Source organism: Chironomus tepperi, unplaced genomic scaffold (genome assembly GCF_022539635.2).
Source record: "Chironomus tepperi strain 1889 unplaced genomic scaffold, CSIRO-AGI_Ctep_v1 contig_354, whole genome shotgun sequence".
NCBI lineage: Eukaryota > Metazoa > Arthropoda > Insecta > Diptera > Chironomidae > Chironomus > Chironomus tepperi.
In genome coordinates this window covers 2,257,839-2,285,360 of record NW_027226476.1, presented here as the reverse complement: position 1 = coordinate 2,285,360, position 27,522 = coordinate 2,257,839, and the positions used below count along the sequence as shown (strand labels likewise).

The 27,522-nt window shown below is 30.8% G+C and overlaps 4 protein-coding genes across 8 annotated transcripts; 2 read left to right on the top strand and 2 right to left on the bottom strand.

Moving 5' to 3' along the window:
• Positions 1-4,180: 4,180 nt before the first annotated feature.
• Positions 4,181-6,858, bottom strand: Pef (penta-EF-hand domain containing protein peflin). Of its 3 annotated transcripts, XM_070645612.1 has the most exons (3): positions 6,673-6,858; positions 6,543-6,573; positions 4,181-4,854 (listed from the first exon to the last, which is right to left on the bottom strand). In XM_070645612.1, the coding sequence occupies exons 1-3, from the start codon at positions 6,682-6,684 to the stop codon at positions 4,334-4,336; spliced, it is 564 nt and encodes a 187-aa protein (XP_070501713.1). In that variant the 5' UTR covers positions 6,685-6,858; the 3' UTR covers positions 4,181-4,333. The 3 variants fall into 3 exon arrangements, with proteins under 3 accessions (XP_070501713.1, XP_070501715.1, XP_070501712.1); XM_070645614.1 differs by lacking the exons at positions 6,543-6,573; positions 6,673-6,858 and adding an exon at positions 4,980-5,185 and having other exon boundaries at positions 4,181-4,882; XM_070645611.1 differs by lacking the exon at positions 4,181-4,854 and having other exon boundaries at positions 5,661-6,573; positions 6,673-6,853.
• Positions 6,859-7,676: 818 nt separating this feature from the next.
• LOC139094419 (SET and MYND domain-containing protein 4-like) lies at positions 7,677-9,594 on the top strand. Its single transcript, XM_070645456.1, has 3 exons — positions 7,677-8,395; positions 8,456-9,077; positions 9,138-9,594. The coding sequence occupies exons 1-3, from the start codon at positions 7,810-7,812 to the stop codon at positions 9,463-9,465; spliced, it is 1,536 nt and encodes a 511-aa protein (XP_070501557.1). The 5' UTR covers positions 7,677-7,809; the 3' UTR covers positions 9,466-9,594.
• Positions 9,595-9,718: 124 nt separating this feature from the next.
• Positions 9,719-19,654, top strand: didum (dilute class unconventional myosin). 3 transcript variants are annotated; one of them, XM_070645291.1, is made up of 10 exons: positions 9,719-9,851; positions 10,363-11,688; positions 11,922-12,434; positions 12,530-12,562; positions 12,661-13,211; positions 13,602-14,051; positions 14,216-14,742; positions 15,358-16,994; positions 17,296-17,526; positions 17,817-19,654. In XM_070645291.1, the coding sequence occupies exons 1-10, from the start codon at positions 9,825-9,827 to the stop codon at positions 17,952-17,954; spliced, it is 5,433 nt and encodes a 1,810-aa protein (XP_070501392.1). In that variant the 5' UTR covers positions 9,719-9,824; the 3' UTR covers positions 17,955-19,654. The 3 variants fall into 3 exon arrangements, with proteins under 3 accessions (XP_070501392.1, XP_070501390.1, XP_070501391.1); XM_070645289.1 differs by having other exon boundaries at positions 14,216-14,874; XM_070645290.1 differs by lacking the exon at positions 12,530-12,562 and having other exon boundaries at positions 14,216-14,874.
• Positions 19,655-25,161: 5,507 nt separating this feature from the next.
• Positions 25,162-27,165, bottom strand: LOC139094564 (all trans-polyprenyl-diphosphate synthase PDSS2-like). Its single transcript, XM_070645647.1, has 3 exons — positions 26,678-27,165; positions 26,281-26,610; positions 25,162-26,217 (listed from the first exon to the last, which is right to left on the bottom strand). The coding sequence occupies exons 1-3, from the start codon at positions 26,914-26,916 to the stop codon at positions 25,563-25,565; spliced, it is 1,224 nt and encodes a 407-aa protein (XP_070501748.1). The 5' UTR covers positions 26,917-27,165; the 3' UTR covers positions 25,162-25,562.
• Between the last annotated feature and the right edge of the window lie 357 nt (positions 27,166-27,522).

The following is a 27,522-nucleotide window of genomic DNA, read 5'->3' as shown; positions in this document are numbered from 1 at the left end:
GATTTAATTAAAAGTCCTGAGCCATAGAAATATATCTATGCAGCTCTTAATCTAAACGATAATCCTTTCTTCTTCCAAAAGCCCTAATTGAATGGCATCACATTCTCTAAAATCATGACTAATCCTATCAATTTATATCAGTAAAATTCCAATTTGATCAGTAATTTTAAGACGATGATGCACAATCCCGAGCAGCATAACGTGTTCGATAGGACATTGCTTGGAAGCCGTCTTATCGGTAAGACCTGAAAGTTCCTTGGCGGCATCATATCGTGTGATCTCAACTCATTTTAGCGGCTCGTCCGTATGTGTTGCTCGGGAATAATAATTTTTAAAAGCTCATCTATATGGAACTCTATCTCCAGCATAAGAAGCACGAGAAATTGTTTTTGTATATTTTATGGAATAAGAACATGAAGGATGAAGGAAAAGAATTTTTCTACATAACGTGCTTTCTCACATTGGGAATTTCAAAAAAGCAAGAAATTTTATGGCTTTACGATGGATAAAGGAAGAAAAAGAAGCAAGCAAGCAAGCAGAAGTGATATAAAAATTTCATTTTTCAATAAATATCTAAATAAGTGCACATCAGACATTCTGCATTCATTTTTTTCAAAAATCGTTCACACATGTACACAACATTCATACATGCATCGATATGTGAGATATTTTATGCATGCAAACTTTGTATTTAGCCATCATTGATGATGATGAATAAAAATTCATTCAATAAATAAATTAAAATGTAGGTAATAGGAGTATATCTTGTAAGTAAGTATTGTAAATTTTTTGAGCTGTGCGGAGATACTTGTAGCAGTGAAAATATTGGGCACATCATGCTGCTCATATTTTTCCTAAAAAAGATCATATAACATTTGTAATATAAGACACTTAATTTAACAATTAATTATTAATTAGAGTAGATATGAATTCATTAAGCTAGTCTATCAGAAGTTCTGACTAGGTTCTGAAAAATCTTAGAATTTCGCTAAACATTCCATGATTTAAAGGAACTTTCAGAACAATTTTTTAGAATTTTAACAACAAAAAGAGGAAAAAAATGCAAAAACTTATCACGAAGTGTAAGCTTCTTCCCTCAGTAAAGTGTTAAGTATGACCATTACAGTATATTAAGTTTAAAGCATGAAATTTGGTTCCAATTAATGAGGATAGGAGATTGAAATCCTTGAGTTTGATGTCCCTGTTGAATGATTATGAGATTGATTGCTGAGCGCCACATTAAAGTCGTAAGGAGACAGTAGCGTCGACATGATGACGACATAATGCATCGAGAGTCCTTCTACGACTCTCTGAGAGCCATTTTGTGCCATTCTAGAGACGAATTTCTTTCTTGAAGTGAACTAAACCTAAAGTTGATGCAACAGTGCTTGTCAATCACACTAAAGTCAAGGATCAGAACCAACCCGTTTATGACATTGTTCATATTCAAATGAAGCATTTTGAACAGTCTTCAAATTGAGAATCGAACTTGCATCCTTACTCATTAGAATTCTATAATTTAAGACTGTTGCCTAACTCTTTGATCAATTAAGTCTCTCTTTTACATTGACAGTTTCGACTATATACTGTCCGAAATTCCATTTTGCTGAGCTACCGCAATCTTCAAAGTCTGCTTCTCTTTGAAAGGCCTCCTCAAAACTCAAAACACCTGAGCGACTAAACCAATTATCATAATTTACATTTATGAATCTGTAATGGTCTTATGAAGCACTGAAGGGTCTGCAACAAAAACAAAAAAAAAATCTTAATGCATTCAATTATTGCGTCCATTACCTTTTATGCTTATTTTCTTAAATTCCTTTGAACAATTTTCTACAAAGAGATGTAAAATGTAGACGGTTCATTAATCTAAAGAAGTAAATTATTTTAATAAAAATGAAATGAAAATGAAAACAATTCCAATAGAAATTAATTAATTTAACTTACTTGAAAAGCTTAAAAAAATATAAAAATTAAAATAATGATAATAAGAATTAAGGGATCAGTTAATATCCATTGAATAACGATGATACCAATGGAATTAAGTAAAAATTATAATAAATTAAAATAATGAAGAGTTAATTAGATCACATTTTACAAGTAAACTAAAGATAAAGAAGAAACTTGATAAAACAAAATAATGGTACAAGAGCTTTACACAAACTTATAATGAGATGAAAATACTATTGAAAATGCGAAGATTTTTTATTTCGATGTTTTTATTTATCTTGTTGGATTTTTAGGCGGTTCCTATGAAATTTTTGATTTAATTCTAGAATTCTTTAATTAACTTTCTACAGAAATGAAAAATTTATTGCTGTAGGAAGCAATTAATTGCTGCTATAGCATAGTACAAACTCTAGCGATCTTAAAACCCGAGTAACACATGCTTGAATGTTTTGGTAAACCCAATAAATCCTTGACTATGTCCCTATATCTCGACTGCCGTTTACTCGAAGTGTATCTTCGATCCAAGCAAGATTCAAAGAGGCATTAAAACTGTATTTGCTGTCATTTGGCCAGCGCTTTGAAATTCTCACAGCTTTAAAGGCGCATTCTAGCTAGTTTAGTCAAAAATCCCAAAGGAACCACCAAAAGACCCCAACATGTTTTATATAATTTCCCATTTAATTTGATGCACATCTTATTTATTTCCTGATTTAATTCCTATTTTTTTTATACGTAAACATTCAAAAATCATGAATTTCTCTTCGTGGAATTGTACAGATTGTTAAGCTCTCGTTTTTTGCGATTAAAAGTACAAAAAATAATCAAGTTAAATTTTAATTTTCACACTTTATTAAAATATTTTCCTCATTTTCTTATTTCCAATTTTAATGTGAATAATAAATACTCTCACATTTAAACTTATTAATTATATAAATAAAATATCATTATTCCCACTTTCATTAATGACATAAAAATTTATCGAAAAAATCAAAATGAAATTTAAGAGATTTTTTTTTTCTAAAGAAATAACTTAAAACAATTGAAATAGAGATTGTAGATGATGCAGAGACAACTAAAATGACAAGAAGTTTAATGCGATAATATTGCTTCCAATTTTTCGAACATAAGTACTTATTTCTAGATGAGCACGTTTTGTTATAAAGTCAAATAGATTTATTAATGCTTTTTTCTATCGTGGGATGTTGAATTTTGAAAGTTTAATGGATTTTCATGAGAAATGTAAAATTTTCAAATGATTTAAAGATTAAACGTATTTTTGAAGTTTGAATTTTCAAATTTGACGAAAGATTAAACGAAGAAAACCGTTCAGTAAAACATGAGTTCATGTCATTTCAGTTCAACTAACATTTTTTGAATTTGAAAACCGTTTAAGAAATTAAAGTTCAATTAAAGTTAATTTGAATTTTAAATGACAGTTAAACTTTAAAAATCTAAATTTTGACATTTCAAAAAAAATTCAATTAAATTCTCAAAATTTAACTCCCTGCAAAATTTATATGGAATTAAAAATTCATCAAATACTCATAAATTAATTTCGAGGGTTAATATTTAATTATTAGAAGCCCTTCATATCCTCATAATTAGGTGATTTAATTTAAATATAGAGGAAAACTAACCAATTATAAGAAGTTGAATTTAGTATCAAAAAAAAATGTTGAAGATTTTAAAAGATAAAGCTTTGGAAGAGAGCTTTAAGAAAGCTTTTAAGGATTTAAAAAAAAAAGTTTAAATTAGAAATTTTAATAAAAATTCAATAAAAATCGCCTTTTAAATCTGTTTCAATTAATGAATCGAAAGTTTTATTTAAAAAAAAGAGTAGTAAATTTATTGTTAAAGCATCTGAGACGATAGAAATTTATTAGACATATTATTTCATTAAATTGCCATTAATTTTATCAAATTTTTAATAAATATTTTAATGTAATATATTTATATAGTGTAAATACTTAATAATAACTTTTAAGAAAATAATAGCTAAGCGATATAATGAACATGAATCGATCAATAATTAATTAAAGTAGAAAAAAATGAAATTCTCAAGTAAAAATTCGTCAAAAAAATCAGAAAAATAATTTAAAAAATATATCAAAAAATACTTTTATCAACTTTTTGTTAATTTATAGGCTTTTAGTTAATTGTAGAAATGAAGAAATCATGTTTAATTTTAAATTTGTAATATCAAATTCCATTAAAGCAAAATAAATTCAGATTTTCTTCTATTTAAGCCACTTGTGTTTTTTATTCCTGTCAACAGGTCAATTAAGTAAGCAAGACAACTAGGTACGATACTATTTTCTTAATTTTCAGCGGTGCAAAACTATCGTTGTCAGCAACAAAGCTGGTTTCACCTCTATTTTCACGTTTAATTAGCGCAAGCTAACGCAATTCTTAGAAAATCTTCAAATCCAATTGAAATGACACCTTGTAGCTCTGTGTCACGTTGACGGAAAGCTTCAGTAAATCTATGCATTTTAATGCACAAAACAATAAATTGGTCAACGGCGATTTCTCTTCGATTTGGGTCGTTTACTCCAATTAAAAATTGAACAAATTGTGGACTAAATCTAAAGCCCATCTGTGAAAATGCCTGTCCAAGTTCAGCTTCTTCAATTGCTCCACTGGAATCGCGATCGTAAGATTTGAAACATGAAAGCCATTGATTGATGTAATTAAATAGCTTCTCAAATTCGTATACGTCAATTGTCCCTGAACGATCAACATCGAACATTGAGATCATAAGACTGCATGCTTGATCCGAAAATTGTTGTCCCTTGCCATTAATTAAAGCTTGTTGTAATTCACTAGAATTGATTCTGCCTGATTGATCCTTGTCAACTTGACTGAAGAAATTCTGAACTTCAGGATTTACTTGATTTTCTTGTGGCTGTCCGTATCCATATGGATTATATCCCTATAAATATAAATTGAATACATGTATTATGTTCCACTTATGACTCATCATTCTATATTAAGAAAATTGAATAACAATTTTTATCACAATTACTCACCTGATAAGCCATAATTTTATTTTATTTTATGTTAAACTACTTGTTCACGATGTAAATTCTCAGGTTTATAGGTTCTTTGGATTGTAAATAGCGATTTTACACTAAATTTTATTAAATTTCTTAAATCAAGAATATCCGAATTTGCAAAGAATCGGCGAAGAAGAATTTTGTGTTTGTTGATGTTTTTTCGACGATTTTATTTTGACCTTGAGAACTCGTATAAAAATTTGAAAATTGAACATTAGAAAATGATTTATTTTTTAGCGCGCGTGTGATGATTTCTTCTCACAACAAAATTTATGGTATTGTTGGTATTGAGAATCTCTTTTTCAGTAATTTAATACTTTCTTCTTAAATTTGCGATTTTAACGTATTTCTTGAATTTTAAATTTACCGAACAAAATACGTTCAGTAGTTCATTAATTCGTGTCAGTTCAATTCAGTAAAATCATTGGATTTTGTTTAATTTGAATTTTAAATGACCGTTATATTTTAAAATTTTGCGAATTTTTATTTTTTAAAAAAAGAATAGTAATTTTAATGTTAAAGCATTCAAGACGTAGAAATTTATTAAACATTTCATTTAGTTGCTGTTTCTTTTAACAAAGTTTTAATAAACATTTTACTGTAATATATTTATAAAGTTTAAATACTTAAGAATAACGTTAGAAAAGATAATAGCTAAGCGATACAAAACATGATTCGATCAATAATTAATAAAGAAAACATCAAAAAAAATATATCCAAAATACTTTCATCAACTTTTTGTTCATTTATAACAGGCTTTTAGTTAATTGTAGAAATGAAGAAAATAAATTTAGTGTCAAGTTCCATTTAAGCAAAAATAAATTCAAATTTTCTTCATTCAAGCCACTTACATTTTTCATTCCTGTCAATAGATCAATTAAGGAAGCAAAACAACTAGATACAAAACTATTTTCTTAAATTTCAGGGTTGGAATCTATTTCCATCAAATATTTTTATCCATTTCCATAGCTAAAATGCAGTTTGATTCGTGTTTGGGATGTGAAGAGTTCTACGTTTAATTAGTGCAAGCCAACGCAATTCCTAGAAAATCTTCAAATCCAATTGAAATAATGCCTTGTTGCTGTGTGTCACGTTGACGGAAAGCGTCAGTGAATCTCTGAATTTTAATACATAAAACAATAAATTGGTCTACTGCGATTTCTCTTCTATTCGGGTCATTGACTCCAATCAAAAATTGGACGAATTGTGGACTGAATCTAAAGCCCATCTGTGACAATGCTTGTGCAAGTTCTGCTTCTTCAATAGCTCCACTGGAATCGCGATCGTAAGCTTTGAAACATGAGAGCCATTGATTGATGTAATTAAATAGCTTCTCAAATTCGTAAACGTCAATTGTCCCTGAACGATCAGCATCGAACATTGAAATCATAAGATTACATGCTTGATCAGAAAATTGTTGTCCCTTGCCATTAATTAGGGCTTGTTGTAGTTCAATAGAATTGATTTTTCCAGATCGGTCTTTGTCGACTTGACTGAAGAAATTCTGAATTTCGGGACTAACTTGATTTTGTGGAGGCTGTCCGTATCCGCCATATGGATTATATCCCTAGTAATATAATTAGAAAAACATGTATTATGTTACACATATGACTCATCAATCTCATCAATAAAGATAATTTTCAAAAATTTTATCATTATTACTCACCTGATAAGCCATTATTTGGTTTTAATTTATATTGAGCTTCTTGTACACGATGTAAATTCTCAGGTTCAAAGGTTCTTTGGATTGTAAATAGCGATTAATTGATAAAATAATCAAATGTCTTAAAATTTGTAATTTCTGATTTTGTGAAAAATCTAGTAGGGAAATTTTTGGTTTGTTGATGGTTTTTTCGACGACTTTGGTGTGATATTAACAATTCGTATAAATTTGAAAATTGACCGTTAGTGATTGATTTATTTTTCCCACGTGTCGATGATAACTTTTGATCTCTGTTGATAAATAATATACGAGATTGTTTTCTTTGAACAATTCATTGAAAAATTCGCAAAATTTGCAAAATGTAAAGAAAATCGCATAAATTTCGCAATAAATAAGAAATAAAGTCACACCTGCTCGCTCCTATTTAAAAGAAGATTAAAGAAGAAAAAAAAAGAATTATGAAAATAAATATACAGAAAAGAAAATTATTAGGAAATAGCATTGTCTTTCTCATGCCATGTGTGAACTATTTCTAAACTTCAAATTCTTGACTAACGAGATGAATAGAAGATGTGCATTTGCGCGTATCTGTCACCTGAACCACCTCTTAGGTACCTTCTTTGAAATGGGTCTTAATTTAAAGTCCATGTCAGGTACCCAACTATGCGAAAATTCTAGTTAAGGGGGTCAATGCCCTCTTACGTAATTGAGCATATCTAAGCATACCTAAGCCATTGATCCTTAATTGATCTTCATAAATTGCATAAAAATCAAATTTTGGGTCACCTAGGTGCTAATTCTTCTCAGTCTTTATTTTGGTCACGTATTGACTACCTTAACTTAACTGAGACATAAATCTAAATTCATTTTATTCTCTTTTTAATTAAGAAAGAAGATATACGTGATGCTCTGTGAGATAAAAATCTAAATATTAAGCATTCTCAATATATCAAATGAAAGTCAGTAGGAAAAACTCTTTCATTTTCATTTTCACTGAGCAAGTTAACCAACGATTGATCTTCAGAAGAAGCATAACGAGAATGAAAATCTTATACTTCATGTCAGTTGATCTTCATTTCTCAGAGAGTTAAAAACGTGACTTATTAATAGAGAATTATAAATTTTTCTATTACATAAATTATGAAGTCTAATAAAATTGCTGAAATATTAAGGAATGAGGGTAATTCATCATACAAAGATAGAAATTTTCATGATGCCTTAATTAAGTACAATGAAAGTTTGTGCCATGGTGAAATTGATAGTGAACATTTAGGTCTGGCATATGCCAATCGATCAGCCATTTGTCTGGAACTGAAAAAAATTGATAAATGCCTAAAAAATATAAAATTAGCAAGGCAGCACAATTACCCAAAATCAAGCCTGGAAGTGTTAGATACTCGCGAGAAGAAGTGCTTAGAATTAAGGAAGAAACACAAAGGAAGTGATGGGAAGAAATTTTTCAGACTGTCCTACAAACCTAACAAGTCAATCCCCTATGTTATTGATGGACTGGAACTGAGAAGCAACGACAAATATGGCAGACATATAGTCACAAACAAGGATCTTCATGTTGGAGATATTGTAGCTATTGAGAAACCTTTTTGCAGCATTTTACTGACTCAATCGAACTTTGTGGACGTTGATAAGAGTAACAAATTTTTAAGGTGTGCTTATTGCTTGAAGAGCAACAGATTTGAACTTGTTCCGTGTCAAGAATGTTGCAGTGGTAAGAGAACTTGATTCATGCATAAAACCCCTTTTTACTGACACTTTTTGGTCATTCCAGTAATGTTCTGTGACTCTTGTTATCAAGAAGCTTTTGAGAGCTTTCATAAATATGAATGTCCAGTTATGGATAAGCTTTTATCTTCTGGAAGTGTGCATATAGCATTGAGAATTTTCTTCATTGCATATTCTGCATTTAAAGGGTCAATTAAAGCTCTTCAAACCTTCATGACTGAAATTGACAAAATGGACAAAGATTTTTCAATATTTGACTTCAACATCAGTCAATCTGACAGTATTAAAAGCTATTTGAGATACTTAAACACACTCTCTAGAAGTGAGAATAAATTTTCAACAGCTCAGCATGAAGAAACATTGGAAAATCATCCTGAATTAAAGGACATTTATGGATCCAATAAAGATTTTATCAAAGAATTTTTACAACGGCAATGTCAAACTAATGATCACTATTTTCATGGAATCTTCGGTCAAAAAGTCAGTTGCAATGATTCTCGTACTTATCAGGACTTGCAGCAATCGATTGGATCCGGATGGTATCCATTTTGTAGCTTAATTAATCATTCATGTGCTAGCAACATTATGAGGATTTATATTGATGGAAAAGTTGTCTTAATTGTCAGCCGGTTCATTCCAAGTGGATCTCAATTGTTCGATTGCTACAAGTGAGTCTTTAAAAGTTAATTCAATTAACTCTTTCATTAATTATTTTACGGTCATTTCAGAGTAAGTTTTGCAAAGCATTCAAGAGCAGAAAGGCAGTCAAAACTGCTTAAAGATTTCAATTTCAAGTGCGATTGCGAAGCATGTGAATTTAACTATCCAATGCCACCGCATATACCTATCAAAAACACGAAACTCATAAAACTAGCCAAGAAAATTGAGGATGAATGTAGTCAAATGCAAAACATCAATGGGAAAAGTTTTCATGAATGCTGCAAGCAAATGGACATAAACCACAAAGACTTTCCATCTTTGGAACTTGTTTGGCTACAAAAATCATTTGCATACTTGCTGTTGCTCCAAGCACGATTTGAAAGTGAGAACAATTGAAGCAAATTCGTATAAACGTCTAACGGTCAAAAAATAATTTGAAAATTCAAACTCGTATAAATATCCTGCTTATAAAAACCGAGTCTGTTCATTTACGCGGGCGACTTGATTTTGATAATAATATTTAATTAAAGTATATTAATCCATTAAGATAGCACAAAATGTACTGTATATTATGATTTATACTTAATAAAATTGTGAAATGAAAATAAATCGAATGTGCCATGAAAAATGACGGGCACCAAAACTAGTATAAATTTCATCGTTTTGTTGATTTTTCATTCCATATAATTTTAATTAATTTTCACCTATTTTCTGCAATGTTTATCAAAATTTTCAGTGAATAAAATTAAGAAAAGATGACATCGAAAGAGTTGTATGTGAAGGTGAGTGAAAATCTTGTGATTTAATGTGAAAATTAGTGAAAAATATTTTACAAAAGCTCAAAGAAAAAGTTTTTTGCAATATTTTCCTCAAAAACTTGAAAGGCTTCATTGTTTAATGATTTTTACGGACTTTGTTATCAAGAATTAGTGGCAAATATTGACTTTACCTAGTATTTTGAATTTATCGTATTCAGACTTGCCACATTTCATTGCATTAGTCTTTTATGTCTTATGTTTGTTGACCCAATTTCCGTGAGAAAATCTTTCTTTCTGACTTTATATTGTAAGCATAAGATGATGATGAAAGCAATAAAAGAATGGAAATAAAGAAAAGAAATGAAAAAAAATTTTGGAACGTTGAGAATGCAATCGATGAATCACTTTATTATTACTCGATGACATCAACTTGACTCACTTGTGTCAATGAATTGATAACATATAGAACTATATTTTCGACCTTATCGTATATATGCCAAAACAAATTACTCAATTAATCATTAAATGTTTCTAGGGAGCGCGTATTTGGATTCCAAATGCCGAGTTTGTTTGGGAAGGCGCTGTGCTTGATGAAAATTACGATCCGAGTAAAATATCGATTAAATTAACAACCGACAAAGGCGATAAGCGCGAAATAAAAATTAAAAATGAGAAGGAACTACCGCATTTGAGAAATCCAACTATTCTCATAGGTCAAGATGATTTAACAGCACTTTCTTATCTTCATGAACCAGATGTACTTTATAACTTGGAAGTTCGATTCAAAGAACGTCAAACAATTTATACTTATTGTGGGATTGTATTAGTGGCCATAAATCCTTATTATGAACTTCCAATCTATGGACCTGACATCATTCAAGCATATCGAGGACACACAATGGGTGAAATGGAACCTCACGTCTTTGCTGTGTCCGAAGAAGCTTATGCAAAATTAGAACGTGAAAAGAGCAACATCAGTATTATTGTGAGTGGAGAATCAGGCGCCGGTAAAACGGTATCAGCAAAATATGCTATGAGATATTTTGCAGCCGTTGGTGGAAGTGAATCGGAAACGCAAATTGAACGAAAAGTTCTTGCATCGAGTCCTATTATGGAGGCAATCGGGAATGCAAAAACGACGAGGAACGATAATAGTTCGAGATTTGGCAAATTTACAAAATTGTTATTCAACAATAACATCTCAATGATGTCACTGACTGGTGCCACAATGCAGACATATCTCCTTGAGAAATCTCGTGTTGTATTTCAAGCACCGGATGAAAGAAATTATCATATTTTTTATCAGCTTTGTGCTGGTCGTTCAAAATATCCCGAGTTGATGCTAGATCATCCTGACAAGTTTCGATTTTTAAATCAAGGCTGTGCACCAGTTATTCCACGTGTTTCTGATGCAAATGAATTTGAAGACACTTTAAAGTCATTGTCAACATTGGGATTCTCAAATGATGAAATTAACAACATAATTAGAATTATTGCTGGAATTTTACACTTAGGAAATATAAACATAACTTCCGTTGATCAAGAATCATCGACAATAGCACCAAATGATATATCGCTTAATATACTCTCGGATATATTAAAACTCAAGAAAGATAATCTTTCTCGATGGCTGACAACTCGTCAAATTGAGTCTATTAATGACACTGTCTTAATTCCAATGAATAAAGAACAAGCAGAGGCTGCACGAGAGGCTCTTGCAAAACACATTTACTCCAAATTATTCCAATATATCGTAAAGACAATAAACAGAAATTTAATTAACACCAAGCAGGAAGATAATTTTATTGGCGTGCTCGACATTTATGGATTCGAAACGTTCGAAATTAACTCATTTGAGCAGGTAAAATTTGCATTTTAATATATTTTTTTGAGTTTGCCAATAGACTTGAATTAAGATTTTTAACGTTTTGTCAAAATTTGAATTCAGTCAAAAATTGAAAAATTCAGTCTGTTCAGTAAAAAATTCAAATTTTTCGTTAAAAATGCATTCACCATGTGAATTAAATCAAGTTCGAGTCTATTAGCACACACAAAGATATTTCACATGGATAATATATTATTTCTCACATTTAGTTCTGTATAAACTATGCGAATGAGAAACTGCAGCAGCAATTTAATCAGCATGTATTTAAACTGGAACAAGAAGTTTACCTGAAAGAAGGAATTGTTTGGAACATGATTGACTTCTATGATAATCAGCCATGCATCGATCTGATTGAGTCAAAATTAGGAGTTTTAGATTTGCTGGACGAAGAATGTCGAATGCCAAATGGTTCTGATAATTCTTGGGTTGGAAAACTAAATGAAAAATGTTCAAAATATAAGCACTATGAGAAAGCTCGATTTGGTACTTCGTCGTTCTTAGTAAAACATTTCTCCGACACTGTTCAGTATGAATGTGCTGGATTTCTCGAGAAAAATCGAGATACTGTCTCGAAGGAACTTGTTAATGCAATTCAGCAATCAGACATGGATTTCTGTCGTCATTTAATACTTTTAGATGAGAAAGATGATAAGAGTAATGAGAAAAGCAAGTCAGCAACTCTTGGAAGCGCTCGGGTTGTTATTAGTGCATCAAAAGTGCAGGTGACTATAAAGTTTATCCTCATTATTGTTATTATTTGTTGCTATTATGCTTATGTTCTGTTATTGTTTTGTCATTTTCATGTGCTTTATTTCAGTCTGTTAAGCAGGATAACTTGCGACATACAAAAGTTAGTGTCATGCATTTATATTCATTTTTAAGTTTGTGTTGCTTATTAATTACTTTCTTTATGACAATAAATAAATTTTTGAAATTATATTTTCACAGACACTTCCGTCGAAGCAGCATAAACACACGGTAGGATCGCAATTTCGTGACAGTTTGACGCAATTAATAACGACACTGCATTCAACAACGCCACATTATGTCCGATGTATCAAGCCAAACGACGAAAAGTCAGCATTTAAATGGGAAGCTCAAAAAATTGTCCAACAATTAAGAGCTTGCGGTGTACTTGAAACGGTTCGAATTTCAGCAGCTGGGTTTCCATCGCGATGGGCATATGATGACTTTTATGATCGCTATCGTTTGTTATGTAGACGTGCTGAAATTGTTGATTGGAATACGAAAGCTACATGCACGAATATTGTGAGGAATTGGCTGGTTGATGATGAGAAATATCGTTTTGGACATACGCAAATCTTCTTCCGTGCTGGTCAAGTTGCATATCTGGAGCAATTGAGAACAGATTTGAGACGAAAATATATTGTTGTTGTACAATCAGCCATTAGACGCTTTATTTATCGAAATAAGTTCCTGAGACTTAAGAAAACGGCACTTGGATTACAGACTTATGCGAGAGGATTATTGGCAAGAAGGTAAGTGTCAACATGCCAAAGATCATAAATTATGAATATTATATAGCATAAGCCCAGCAATCCTAGTCGATTGCTCTTATCATTATTAAAATAATAAGGGGTCGTTCATAAATGAGGTTCATTTCTTTATCGACTATTTGAATGTCACTGACTTCTTTGTGCTCGAAGGTATTCATAATTTATGAATGATCCCTTATCTTAATTGAGTTTATCAAAATTTCTATAAAACAATTACATTTATGATAAAAGTGTAATGTAGATTTTTGATGTGTAGGAAGAAACGGTGATAGTAGAAAAACATTCATACATACCAGAAATTAGTGATAACAGATAAGGAAAGACGAATAAGTTTTTACTCTTTTTTTGTTGTTTTCGTTTTTTCTACATTAGAAAGGCAAATAATTTACGACAAAATCGTGCTGCTATTCAGTTACAACGTTATATGAAAGGCTGGTATCAACGTACAAAATATGTCAATGCGAGAAGAAGCATTTTAGCGATACAACGATATGGACGGGGATATTTGGCACGACAACGATTCTCAACGACAATGGATAATCATAAGGCAACAGAAATTCAGAGATTCTGTCGTGGGTATTTGGCTAGAAAACATTTCAATGAGAAGATAAGGAAGATTGTCTTAGTCCAATCATGCATAAGACGATATCTTGCCAAGAAGGAATTCAAGAGATTGAAGGCAGAAGCTCGATCCATTTCACATTTGCAGACTAAATATAAAGGTCTTGAGAATAAGATTATTGAATTGCAGCAGAAATATGACCTAATTAATAAGGAAAATGCATCACTTAAACAACAGATTGTCGTTATTCCTGTGCTGAAGTAAGTTAAACTTTTCATTCTCTTTGAAAACCGATAATTTTTGTTTTGAATTTTGAACTGATTTGAACTTTGAATTTTTAAATTGGGAAAAATCGTTAAAAATTCAAACTCTAAAAAACCGGTAAAAATGTTTTTAATTTTTTTTTATAATTCTCTAATTACAGAAATAAAGCAGAGCATCTGAAGATCGTTGATAATGAGCTTAAGATGGTGAAAACTGCACTAAGTGAAAAAGAAGACCAGCTAATATTTGTTCAAAAATCATTAGATCGTGAACGAGATGAGAAGATGTCCGTGCTTGACGAGAAAGCAAAAGATGAAAAGGAATGGCAGATAGAAAAGAGTCAATGGCAAGTGGAGAAGCAAGAATTGAAGCAAAAAATTTCTGAAATGCTTGAAATTGCTCAAAATGATAAGAATGCTAAATTAAAAGAAGCGGAAGCTAATGAAATCAATCAAGCTTATCATAAAGTTATCAAGGATAAGGAGTCGCTAGAAAATGAGAACGTTTTACTCAGACAAGAAGTGAAGCGTCTTCAAATGATAATTTCAAGTCCAAATGAGTTTGACCAAATTCGTTCGTCAATGTATGGACATGAAGAAGATTTTGGCTATGCTTCACACAAGAATACGCTGGAGAAGAACCGCAAGAATGGATCAATGTCGAATGCATCATCGCAGCTTTCTGAAGGTGAATTTTACTCTTTGACAAGTTTCAGTAATAATTCCAGTGTACAGAATAGTAGCACACCATCCAAAAATCATACTTTAGAGCGTAAAATAAAGAGCTTCTTTGGTTTCTCAACTAGTCGCATTTCTGAAGGTAACGAAGGAACTAGTTCAATGAACTTAATTATCACTGTTCTAACAAAACTTGTGCACAATTTTAAACTAATTATTTTCATTAAGGGAATTTTCTAACAAAAATTAAATTCATGATGGTGTGGTAACTAACAAGTGGTCTATATTGAATTACTTTTGATGATAAGTGAAGTGCATTTTCCCAGAAATGATAGCAAAAAATGAAATTGTCTTATGAAAATCAACAATTTTAAACAATTAGGATTTTTTAAAATTCAAAATTTAACGGTTTCTAAAGTTTTAAATTGTTTAATCCAGTCATAGTTTTATACCCCGATAAATTTTTGAATATCAATCATAGCGGTCATTGATCAATTTGACAGCACATTAATCATAAATGGGAGAATGCACATAACATACTTAAATGTCAATGAAATTTTAAACTAATCGAAATTTCTTTTTTCACCCAAAAACCGTTCACCGTTCAATTAAACTTTAAAATTAGATCAAGCAACATCAACACCAAATAATAGCCCGACAAATCAAAATGATACGACTGTTTTGATGCTTCGATTGAGGAAGTTGCTAGAAGATGAGAAAAGTAAGGGTGATTCACTTCGTAATGAGATTGATTGGATGAAACGAAAGAACAATTCAAACATCACAGAAGATTCAATAAAAATATCTGAGCTGGAAGTTGAGAATGAGAAATTGAGACAAGATTATCAATTGTTAAGAAACAGTATAAATCGTGGTGTTGAACAGCAAGAATTAGAATCACAATATCTGTCACTCGTTGAAGAGTTGAGACGACGACGCGATGAATGTATTCAGTTACGGTCAATTTTGTCACAGCAATCACAAACAATTCGTACATTTGGATCACAGCCCGACTCAAAAGAATCTTCTATGACTCTGAGAAATTACGATAACAATGAATTGATGGAAGCATTCCAAGCACAAAAGCTGGCAAATAAACAACTCGAGTCAGAATTGACAGCATTAACCGAAGAGCACAATATGAAGCTTACCGAAATGATGCGTGAAATTGACACAATGCGTAGTGAGAAAATAATGCTTGAAAGTATAATACAAGATAAGGTTGAAATGGAAAATGGCTATGATCCGTCAACAATGCGACAAAAAGAAAGCTATTTACGTATGGAGCTTGAAAAATCAGCCGCAGCATTTGTTGATGCACAGGAACAATTAAATACTATCAAGAAACAATTGAACGATTTACAAAAACGCAACAAAATTCTGGCCAATCGACTAAAAGAAAATGGCATTATTGATTCTGTCTTGTCAAGTGACTCAACATATGAGACAGGCATGGCGAGTGTCACGAAAAAGAAGGCTCAAAGTTATCAAGGCATTTTAAAACATCAACATTCTGACGAAGTAAAATTATTGCAAAGATTAGTGAATGATTTGACGCCACGTACAGCCATCACATTACTTCCAAGTCTTCCGGCATATATTCTCTTCATGTGCATAAGATATACAGATTTATTGAATGCCGATAATCAAGTCAAAACATTGCTAACAAATTTCATATTGAGCGTGAAGAAAATTTATAAAGTACCAAATAAGATTGAGACAAGAATTTTGTGGGTTGTCAATACGATAACACTGCATAACTTATTGAAGCAATATGGTGGAAATGAAGAGTATATGCAACGAAATACAGAATTACAAAATCAACAGCAATTGAAGAATTTTGATTTATCAGAATATCGAGTTGTTATTCACGAAGCTATTGTATTTATGTATGACATTCTTGTCAAACATTTGCGAGATACAATTAAGTCATTGATTGTTCCAGCAATATTGCATCATGACGAGACAGCACGAGGAAAAAATCGTCGTTCTCAATCAACAGATTCACCAGGCGGTGAAGCAAAGATTTCAACAGAACCCCAATCTCTCATAAATCAACTAGAGTACTTTTACAAGCAATGTGTATTCTTTGGTCTCCATCCGTGCTATATCGAGCAAATATTCCAAGAATTGTTTTATTATATCTGTGCAGTTGCATTAAACAATCTAATGTTGAGAAGGGATTTGTGTACATGGAAGACGGGAATGAAATTGAAATTTAATTTATCCTGTCTTGAGACATGGGTAAAGAAGCAAAAGATGGTATGTATATCGTGTTGATTGTGGCATGACATTTAGGTCACAAAAAATTAGTCACACATGTGTAGCGCACTTTCCATGAGATTAACAAGGTTATTCACAGTTTCTGAATTCAAAATAACGGTAAATTTTATTTTAAAAACTAACGACTAAAAAATATTTGAAAAATAGTCATCGCTGAAAAAGTTCAAAAATAACAGACAAACTGTGTGCACTTCAGCATTTACTCTCATGGAAAATGTAGTATAGAATATACGGTGTACACCTTAATAATAATTTATTATTCTGTTATCATTAAACATAGTCGGAATCAGTCATTAAACCCTCATCAGCTCTAACGGAAGCAGCTCTCTTGATGCAATCTCGAAAATCAGATTCTGACGTTGATAGCATATGTGAAATATCGCCATCGCTGACGAGTGCGCAAATTCTGAAATTAATTAAATCTTATACGCCAGATGACTGCGAAGATTCAATATCGCCCAAACTTATTGAAAAATTATCTACTAAATTGGCCGAGATCAAAGGAGATATGGTGAGATTTCTATCTATATGCTATGATTATGTTATTGGGTTTTTGATAAGACCAGTGAGCTGTTAATTGGTAAATTCTACAATATTTTTAGAATTTCTTCGTTTTAACGACTTTTTAGAATTTGAAAAATTACTAAAAAAATTAGTCAAAAAATTTCAAATTTTTTAATTTAACGGAAACTTTCAAAACAACAAGTAAAGGTTCACTGACTACCGTACTTCGACAGCAGAAAACCCTTTTCAGCACTTCTAATTTAATTAATTAATCTCATTATTTTCTCTAATCCACAGTCCATTAACGACACCTTTCTCATGGATGAGCACCTTGTAAAAGCTGTTAAAGTAATCTTCGTGTATAACGATGTCAAATTAGAGGATATTGATATTCCTGACGAATTGAGGATAAATGAATTAGTTACCAAAATTTAAAGTTGTATTTTTCTAAAAGACACTTAATTTGCTTAATACTTAAGATGTAAGTTTAATTATTTTTCATTTCATCAATGAAGTTACCAAATTACATTTGTGAGTTAAATTAAAAGTGAAAAAGATTACTAAAAATATTAAAAAGTTATGCTAAGCATGAAAACTGAGTGAAAAATATAACAAAGAGTGTTATCTTGAACGACTTAAAAGCATTGAACTCCCAAAACTAAATTGTCAGTCTTTCCAATTTTTTTTTCATTCCAAATGAACGAAATTGGATTGTAGATGCTGAAAAATAAACAGTTGCCTAATATTTAAGATATGAGACTGAATGAAACACTATTTTTTGCGAGAAAGTTTTGAGAGGATATAAAATGATTTTGAAATTTCATACGTACTATATTCATGAAAAATAAAGTTAATTATATAAAAATGCTACCTAAAATCATGAGAAAATGGAGAGGCTATTGTGGAAATGGTCAGAATATAATTAAGAATGTCCATTTTGAATAGAGATAGTCAAGACTTGACAGCTAATTTGATTTTTGACGGATTTAAGTGAATCCCTAGACTTAATTTCATTATTGATTAATTTTCTACTTAAATTTAAGCTCTAAGCTACAACTTTGGAGCTATAAACTCCATTATAAGTTCCAAAAATATTAGCATTCCACAAACTTTTTTGACTATTTCCAAGACCAATTCTCCATCTCCTTAACTATTAATAAATTAATCGGTTGCCTGAAAGATTTGTTATGAAATAACCAGTACTTGAAATGAGACAAGATTCTATTTTTAAAAAGAATATCATATAATATTAAAAATATAGCAATGAATTTATTATCAAAATGTTGTTAAAAATTATATAATCAAAAGTATCTTTAACTTCCAAGCATTGCAATGGAAAGAATTAAAATTATTTTTGGATAGATATGCAAAAAGAGTCGTTTATAAGTGACGTCTACAAAGAAATTGTTATGTCTCTAATTTTTATAGTATCAGCAGCTCTGAATTGAATTTTCATATTAGATATCCAGTCCATCCAAAAAATTGATCGTCATAAGTAAACGACGCTAAAGAGGCTTTAAGAGAAATAGGATAAATTTAAAACTGTTGAAAATTAGGCTGATAATCAAACAAAAGTTGATGTCTTGATGAATTTCAAGTTAAATCAAAAAATATATAATCCTATTCATAATCAGGAATAAGCAGCTTATTCCTAGCCAGAAACAAAGTTTCATCATTCCGACAACTAAAAATATCAGACAGATGTATTAAAATTTAGTACAATTATGAGAATACTTACAAAAAAAATTATAATCAAAATTACTTAATTAGAGTGAAATTAATTGTAGTTCCTTAAGTGGCACTTATTTGAAATAATTGAAAAATCATTTCAGTGTTGTAAATCACTGTACTTAACATAATTAATTCATTCATTTAATTTCACACTTTTTTTCGACTTGGTTGTTGACATTCGAGTATTTAGTGCCATTAAAAAATTCATTTTTGCACCACTGAAATTAATTTTAATATTTTTATGAAATTTTATTTTACAACGAAGCATTCCAGAAGCAATAAAGTGATTATTGAGTACTGTTGCAGCATTTTATGTTGGAATATTTAATTTATTTCTTTAATTTAAGTTTCAAATTATACAAAAAAATAATTAAAATAATTTAATAAAAAAGTTTTTAAAAACATCCATAATTCTTTCAAACCTCATATCCTTACAGAAATACAATCAAATCTCATCGATTAAGCATAAAGGAATCAAAAATGAAATGATGCATCGCAAATAATTTAATTGAACTCTTCACTTTTGGTTCATTAAAATTCCATAAAGCTCATAAAATGTTTGGACTGCATCCAATGATATAAAAGAAATGAAAATGACCCCATATCAATAAAGCAACAAAAACAGTCGAAAATGGAAAAGAGAGAGAGTGTGACAAAGCCAGAAAAGCAACAGATGAATTCACAAGTGGATATTTTGCAATATATGCACATGTCTACATATTCAAGTCCATTATATTCTTTCACTTGTTTATTGTTCGAAGTGGTAATCCACTCATGAACTACACAATGAATTTCAATGATTTCATTCTTTCGTTTCCCGCCTATCACACATTTTATTTGGTATCTGCTGCTTATGCATTTCCAACAAAGAACATAATCACTTGAGAATTGCGAAGTGAATGGAAGTGCCTCTCTTTTTTTGGGGACACAATTAAATTTCCACAAGCACCTGACATTTCAATCACCATCATTGTGTTAGAGGAAATAAAGTACTGAAAGAAACACCTGAATCCGTAATCATATAAATCAAGCATAAGCCTCACAATATAGTAATACCATTAAGCTTAAATGTGCTTAATTAATTTACGAATGCTATTAATGCAGTTCAGGAAAGAATAAAAAAAACTGCCGCATATTCATCTTTACTATAGGATTAAGAAGAAATGAATGAAATTGTGGCTGCTAATTGTTGCATATTGTTTGATACATTTACACAGGAATCATTATTGTCCTTGTTAAAAATACTGCATCATCGTAAGCATTCTCTGGAATTTAATGGAGTATATTTAATGGTGAGCCAGTAGGACATGTCTATATGTAATTTCAAAATGTGTGGTACTTACTTACTTACTGGAACCATGCTCCGACTTGGAACCTAGGTTGCTATAAAGTCTTTCATCTGACTCTATTGCTGGCCGAATCACAAAACTTGTATCAATTCTAGTTTTGACTTGTGACTGATATTTCTTCATTACCATTCTACGTCATGTTTCAATATCTATAGCACGTTTAAGGTTTGTTAATCTAGAAGTTCAGCAGTTTTCCCGTTCTAAGTCAATCATATGAGCTTTTTAGTGACGCGAAAAAATTTCGCCTCTTTATTGATGCAGTAAATTTCGCATCATTCCTATATTCTTCCAAAAAAAGTTACAAAACATTCCATTGGCACACTTTGGATCGAACCTTTTTAAATTACAGACATTCTCTGCTCATTCGCATAAACAATTGACATAAATCAAGCCAGAAGTTTACTTAAATTGAATCAAAACTTTTGTTTTAAAGAAAAATAAACAAAAAAACCACATGAAGCTAGCGGAAAAATTTTCTTTCCTTTTTCCTCTCATTTTCCACTACGCTTTCCTTTTCAATTTAGCGTGCGACATACATAAATATATTATTTGTGAAAAAAAAATGTATAATTCTTAAGAGTAGAGGAATAATGTGAAGTATTATGAACACACAAAAGCTGTGAATAAAAAGAAAATTATATACTGTGAGAGTCAGACGATAGAAAAGACACGAAAAACTTTACGTAGTGTCGCTTGCTTGTTATGACTTTATTTTATTTTTTGTGCATTATATTTTTTCCCACAGAGAGAAGAAAAACTTTCTTGTTTTGACTTTTCCACATCAATTGTTGTTTATTGTTTATGCAATTCACTTTATAGCTACATATCTGATGCTATATATTTTAATTCTCTAGATTAAGTTCTTATTCTGTAAATGTTTTAATCAAATCTCGATGTATGGAGTGGTTTTGAGGTTATTTTATGAGCTTTTCTTGATGGATCTTCTGTGAGACATTATACAATTTTAGATTATGTCGGTCATTACTACCTACTTCCTTCGATGTTCCTGATTCTTTATCAATCTCTCATACAGGTAAATTTGCAAAGTCCTGTCTATTTTTACATGCTTGCCTTCCTACAATTCAATGCTTATCAAATTTGACGAGCTTAGTTGCAATGACCTGATGGAAACCATTGCGTGTAAATATTTGCAGCCCCTCCTAAATGAACGAAATATGATGCACATCTAAAGCTTCAAATTCATTGGCCTAAAGTAACTATGGAACCAAATTGTCAACCATGAAATGCTGACAAAAAATTAAATCCAATACTCCAAAGCAACAGTCATCTGATATAGCAAAAAATATTATAATCTGTAAATGCATTCCGCTTTATGCTGAAAATCCTCAAAATATTCCAAATATCAATTTTTCATTCGAATATATTTTTGCCATTACAATTCGACAATAAATCATTAACAATTAATACATTCCACCTATGTGTACTTTCCACCATGTCGAATGAACCTTTTGTTAAAGCATTATAGCTCAGGGGTGAGCTTTGGAGCTTTCAATTGTCATTTAAAGCATTAAATTTTATAAAAATAAATTTAATCCAAAACGACCAAAAAATATTTGAATTTCTGCTTCAATTTTTCTGGCTGTTTAATTTCAAATATATTTTAACCGTTATTTTTTAAAATATTTTTTCAGATTTTACCTGTTTTCAGACATGAACCCTGCATCATGTATATTGATTTCATTGCTATCAAGGCAAGCAGAAAAGCAGAGCTAATATTTTTATTTCTCTCATTCAACGCTGCGTCAGACATAATTAAGCATATGCTCTTGCTCCTATCAATTATAATTATGATTGATTGCATCGAAAAATCGCATACATGAACTTTGGGGTTTAACACGATGACTCGTTCCTTTCCATTTCTTTCGTCATCATTTATTAATGCATTAAATAATGGCCAAAAAAAAAGTACACAAACATAAATGTGATAATGGCACTAAAATGAATAAATGAGGTAAAGAAATCAGACAGCAAGAACATAAATCACATTGATTTTCAAGCATTTATTGCTAGGGGTAAACATCTATAAAGGTCAGTACTTGTTTTACGATAGAATAATTCCAATTCATTTATTTATTATCTGAATTTATAAGACACAAAAAATATGTTTAATGAGTTCGATAGCTTGAATGACTTCCACATTGTTCTTACATACGTATAGGACATTACATTTTGGGTTAGAAAGAGCAAAGAAGACGCAAATAATAGTAAAGTTTGTAATAAGTTTTTATATTTACTGCCAAACGTACAATTTGTATAAGAATCGCATTACACGTTGACGTACGAAAAGTAGGCTCGATTTTTGTTTCACCCATAAAAGAACTGCAAACTTACGAGACATATGAAATGGAAAGAGAAGATGGGAGGAAACAAGAAAGTTATTGAGGTTGGCAGATGATTGGTGTGCATTTTTATTTATTGGTCTGATTAAATACCTAGTAAAATAACGAATTTCAAAAATTTGAATTTTTCATTGTTTCATGAAAATTTTGATAATTTTCAAATTTTAAAAACCCGTTGAATTCATCACGAAAAGTTACAGTTTAAGAGTAGTATGGACAATAAAGCATGAAGCAAATCCATCAATTGTTATTGAAAATCACGCTAAATATCCGCCAACAGCTCGTTATGAGCAATTAAGTAATATTATGTACATTAATGTAAACAGGCTAGTCCACACATATGTGATGTATGCTATTAAATTAAAAGCAATGTCCTCATTAAAATTTTCATTGCGACATTATAAGTATCATAATAGTAATTATTTAATTAATTAAAAACACAATTTTCGCTGAAATACGTAAAAAGAATATGAAAACATGAAAAACTATTGAAACGTGTAAGTCGTTAATATGCATATGTTGCTATCGTTCTCATTCTACATCCATCGTTGCACTTTTATGCATCTCAATGGATTAAATATGTGTGCTTGGCTTTAATGAGAACGGTAAATTCCTTATTGTTCTCAGAGTTAGTTCACAATTGTAAGAAATTATGAATATATTCAGCACAAGATATATATCATTATTGAATAATGAGGAGCCTTTGCTTATCATCCAAGTTTCGTATCACTACTGATTCATGAATTGAAATCTCGATAATTATGAAGCAACAGAGAGATTCTTACTGTATGTGTAAAATTTCGTGTTTTTACATCAAGTTTGTGTATATACACAAGAAGCTTTTTTTTAACTTTTCCAGAGCTTTTTGTGCTTTTAGAGCTTTTCAATCCTTTGTGTATTGGAAAAATATCCTGTCAATGGAAATATTCCAGTATTGTTGAGATGTTTCGTGATATGATGCTTCACAATGCTTTGTTGATTCACACTGTTTTGATGTTTTGAAGCATTAAACTATTGTTTTGTAGCATCAAACTATTGCTATGAAGCATCCAACTTGTTTCTAAAAATTTAAGAATATTTTTATAGCGCAAAAATGTTGAGAATCTTGCTCATCTTACTGGGTTTCTATGCTAGTTACAGATCAGAAGAAACAATTGTAATAATTTATAAATAAATTAAATTTACAAGAGAAATAATGATAGTGTCATTAATCTGTGATAATCAAGTAAGTATTTATCAACGACATCATTAGCTATATGTAAGTATTATTTATTATTAGAGTAAAGAACGCGTACAAGATGTTTTCCAATATAATGATATAAAATCATTCCACCAAATATAAAGCCGAAATAATATACAGTTAGTTTATATTTCTTCCAATATTTGCATGCAACGTCATCTTGATCATCTGAAGGCTCCTGACGAACTGGATTAGTAGAAGCGTTTTTTCTACGAATCCTTGCATTCGGTCGTTTCATTTGAGGTTCAGACAATGGAATCAATTGAATCATTTGAGGTTCAGGCAATAGAATCTGTTGTGTCATTTGAGGTTCACGCAATGGAATCTGTTGAATCATTTCAGGTTCAGGAAATGGAACCTGTCCAGGCAATATAACATCTTCAGAAGATTCAATTTCTATTGGATTCCTTGAACTGCTGCCAGCTTGGTCATCATTTTCCCGTAATCGATCGTATAGCTTCTTCTGATCCTGCATTTCAATAGATTCCTTTGATGGTCCAACGGATGCCATTGTAAATTCTTTCCTTTATTAACCTTTAAACTTTTTTAATTTAAATTCTTGCTTCAGGCTTATTTTTTTAATTAACTCGCGACTTTCCGCTTAAAATATTTGATGATTGCGATGTTTTATCGTTTCTATCTAGTACTTTGTTGTATTTTTAAAAATTTTAATACACGATTTTTACTCGAAATGAATTTTTTGCACAAATTTTTCACACGAGTTGAGAAGTCGACCAAACAATCTTTACTAAGCTCAGTCATAGTTTATATTGATGAAAATATTTTTAACCTATAGCTTTTCTTTTCAATAACTTAATTTTTTTAATATTTTTCTAGATTGTAATGAAATTCCAGATTCCGATTCTTTGTCCAATTTCAAGAGCTATTTTGGAGAAAAGATTAATTAATTATAAATGGGGTGGAAATACTTTTTCGGGAAAATAATAAATCCAGGTAAAAAGTTTGTTAATTATATTTAAGTTTTATTCAATTCATTCGTTTAATTAATCTATTACAGCTGTTAAAGAAGTATTTAGATAATCTAAATATGGAGTCAACTTGACATCCCATAATGCTCGTCTCTGAATAAAGACAATTTTTTTGCAATCAAAGCATAAATTTCTCCAGCACTTGTTGGTGTCCCATACTTCAAAGTCTCTTCTCAACATCTTTTATAAATATTTAAATTCTATTAATATAATTTATTTTTTATGGAATAGATACAGCTCATTGTAAAGATCTGTTTTAAGTTTAGTCACCGAAAAAGTTTATTTGTTTTTCTAAAAAACAGTTGTATTAAAATATATTTTACCATTTTCAATGTCATTTATGGGTACTAATAATAGAAAAAATTACAGACTTCTTATTCCATAGACAAAAACATATTTTGGAGCGTAGTTCTTGCATCACTATCTGGAAATTCATTCAATACATCCATTGCTATTTCTCCGTGTTTTCTCTGAAGTTCTTTGGTTTCATCAATTCCAGGTCCGTCAGCAACAATTTTGTGTATTTTTCTAAAGTCTATATTAGTAACTGACTTCTTGCCTTTTTTGATTTCCTCGTAAAGGGATGGATCGTAATCAAGATGAAATAGTACCGGTGCACTGACGAGACTAAATGTTATTGTAAGAGGTAGTTCTTGTAATTTGAACGGTTCCAAATCCATGCTTGCTTGATAAGCTAATGCTAAATGTTTACCAAATGTATATCCATGTTTTTGAAGTGCTTTCGATTGACCAGCAAGTTTGAGTGTTCCTTGACAGCTTTTTCCCAATAATTTACCAGACGATAATGAGTGCCGAAAATTCCATTCTCTTTCTGGATGTCCCATAATAAGGCTCAGGTCGATATCTCTTGTATTCTCGAAATCATCCAATAGTTTTGAGTCTATTAGATTAATTTTAAGTGCCGGATTAGACGGAAGTGCTATATTATCATCATCACGATCACCAATGAAGTTTGATTCGGCTTGATCTTTCAAGCCTGATAAAATTAGTTCGAATAAATCTTGATTCCTTTGATACAGAAAAGAAATTAATAAAAGTTTTGATGCATCATGCTTAATGAAGTATTTTTACCTCAATTCGGCTAGTTGAAAACAAGCATTTCCTATTAAATAGTCACCAATTAATACGGCAATTTTATTTCTAACAATCAGTTCAGAATCAGCTGCCAATTCATTTCCAGATCGATCTAGAGTCTGTAAATTCACCATTCCTTGATGAACTAAAGTTGAGGTACGAATCATTTCGGTTACTTCCGCTAATGCACGTTGTGAATGTAAAACACCAGCACTTTTATATTCTTCTAAGTCAGGTATATGTGAAGCATGACCAGCAGCTTTAGAAATTAGCAATACTATCAGTCCAAATGAATTCATATTGTATTGTCCATCGTACATTAAGTTTCTATTTTTAAAAATTTAGATGCAATTTAAAATCAAAAAAAAAAAATAAGCTATTCCAAATTCCTCACTTGACTTTTTTCAATAAAGGATGATTGCTATTGCCTAATTCATTAAAAATAAAGCTGAAAACTGATTTTGGATATTCCACAATTTTTTCAGCCTCACTAACATTTTGATTCCAGTTATGATTCTGAATGAACTTTGCTTCATTTTGGATATTACTTAATGACGTCGACGATATGAACTTTGATGCTTTAATTAAGTTTATATTTTTCAATGATTTGACCTTTGCAAACTGATTTAACATTTTTAATAATTAAAACACAAACGGACTTCCTCTAAATAAGTGATCGATATACTGTTATTACTTTTTATCTCAGTATCATAAGAACCCACAATTGAAATTGAAAATTTGTCTGTTTTATATATTTACCTCAGGTGTAGCAATAAACAAGTGTGACACATCTGTTTCGACCTTCAAAAATAAATGATACTTAATGTCCACATAACAGAGTTGCTTATGAATTATTTTAAACGGAATATAGGCAAATTAAAATTATTTTAAAAATTTCAAATCTTTTATTCCAAAAGGCTTAGTTACCAGATTTCTGCCTTTTTGCAAAATAATATAAGCACGCATAACTGCCATAATAAAATCAATTGCTTAAAAGCTTCCAAGTTATATTAGTGTGTTTCATTTTCAATCGTTTCAAATAAAGCTTAATTGTTAAGTACCATCACAAAACTATTATAGGATGTTAATTAATTGATATTTGATTGATCAGAAATGGCAGGATCGACTTTCAGTTGTACCGCACTTGGATGGAATTTTTAAGTGTATCGTCGTCCAGGAGCTTGAAAAGCTACTTGATGAAAGAATGTCAGCTTAATGTGACATAGTACAATTTAGGTG

Excerpts from the sequence above, each read along its gene's own strand:
- Pef (XM_070645612.1), bottom strand. Across the intron at positions 4,855-6,542 it reads ATATGGCGGATACGGACAGC|CACAAGAAAATCAAGTAAAT; the intron begins CTCCACAAAATC and ends GATACGGACAGC.
- LOC139094419 (XM_070645456.1), top strand. The coding sequence starts at position 7,810 with ATGAAGTCTAATAAAATTGCTGAAATATTAAGGAATGAGGGTAATTCA. Across the intron at positions 8,396-8,455 it reads GTGTCAAGAATGTTGCAGTG|TAATGTTCTGTGACTCTTGT; the intron begins GTAAGAGAACTT and ends TGGTCATTCCAG. Across the intron at positions 9,078-9,137 it reads CAATTGTTCGATTGCTACAA|AGTAAGTTTTGCAAAGCATT; the intron begins GTGAGTCTTTAA and ends CGGTCATTTCAG.
- didum (XM_070645289.1), top strand. The coding sequence starts at position 9,825 with ATGACATCGAAAGAGTTGTATGTGAAG. Across the intron at positions 11,689-11,921 it reads AAATTAACTCATTTGAGCAG|TTCTGTATAAACTATGCGAA; the intron begins GTAAAATTTGCA and ends TCTCACATTTAG. Across the intron at positions 16,995-17,295 it reads GGGTAAAGAAGCAAAAGATG|TCGGAATCAGTCATTAAACC; the intron begins GTATGTATATCG and ends CATTAAACATAG.
- LOC139094564 (XM_070645647.1), bottom strand. The coding sequence starts at position 26,916 with ATGTTAAATCAGTTTGCAAAGGTCAAATCATTGAAAAATATAAACTTA. Across the intron at positions 26,611-26,677 it reads CCTTTATTGAAAAAAGTCAA|AAACTTAATGTACGATGGAC; the intron begins GTGAGGAATTTG and ends TTTTAAAAATAG. Across the intron at positions 26,218-26,280 it reads TTTCAACTAGCCGAATTGAG|GAATCAAGATTTATTCGAAC; the intron begins GTAAAAATACTT and ends TCTGTATCAAAG.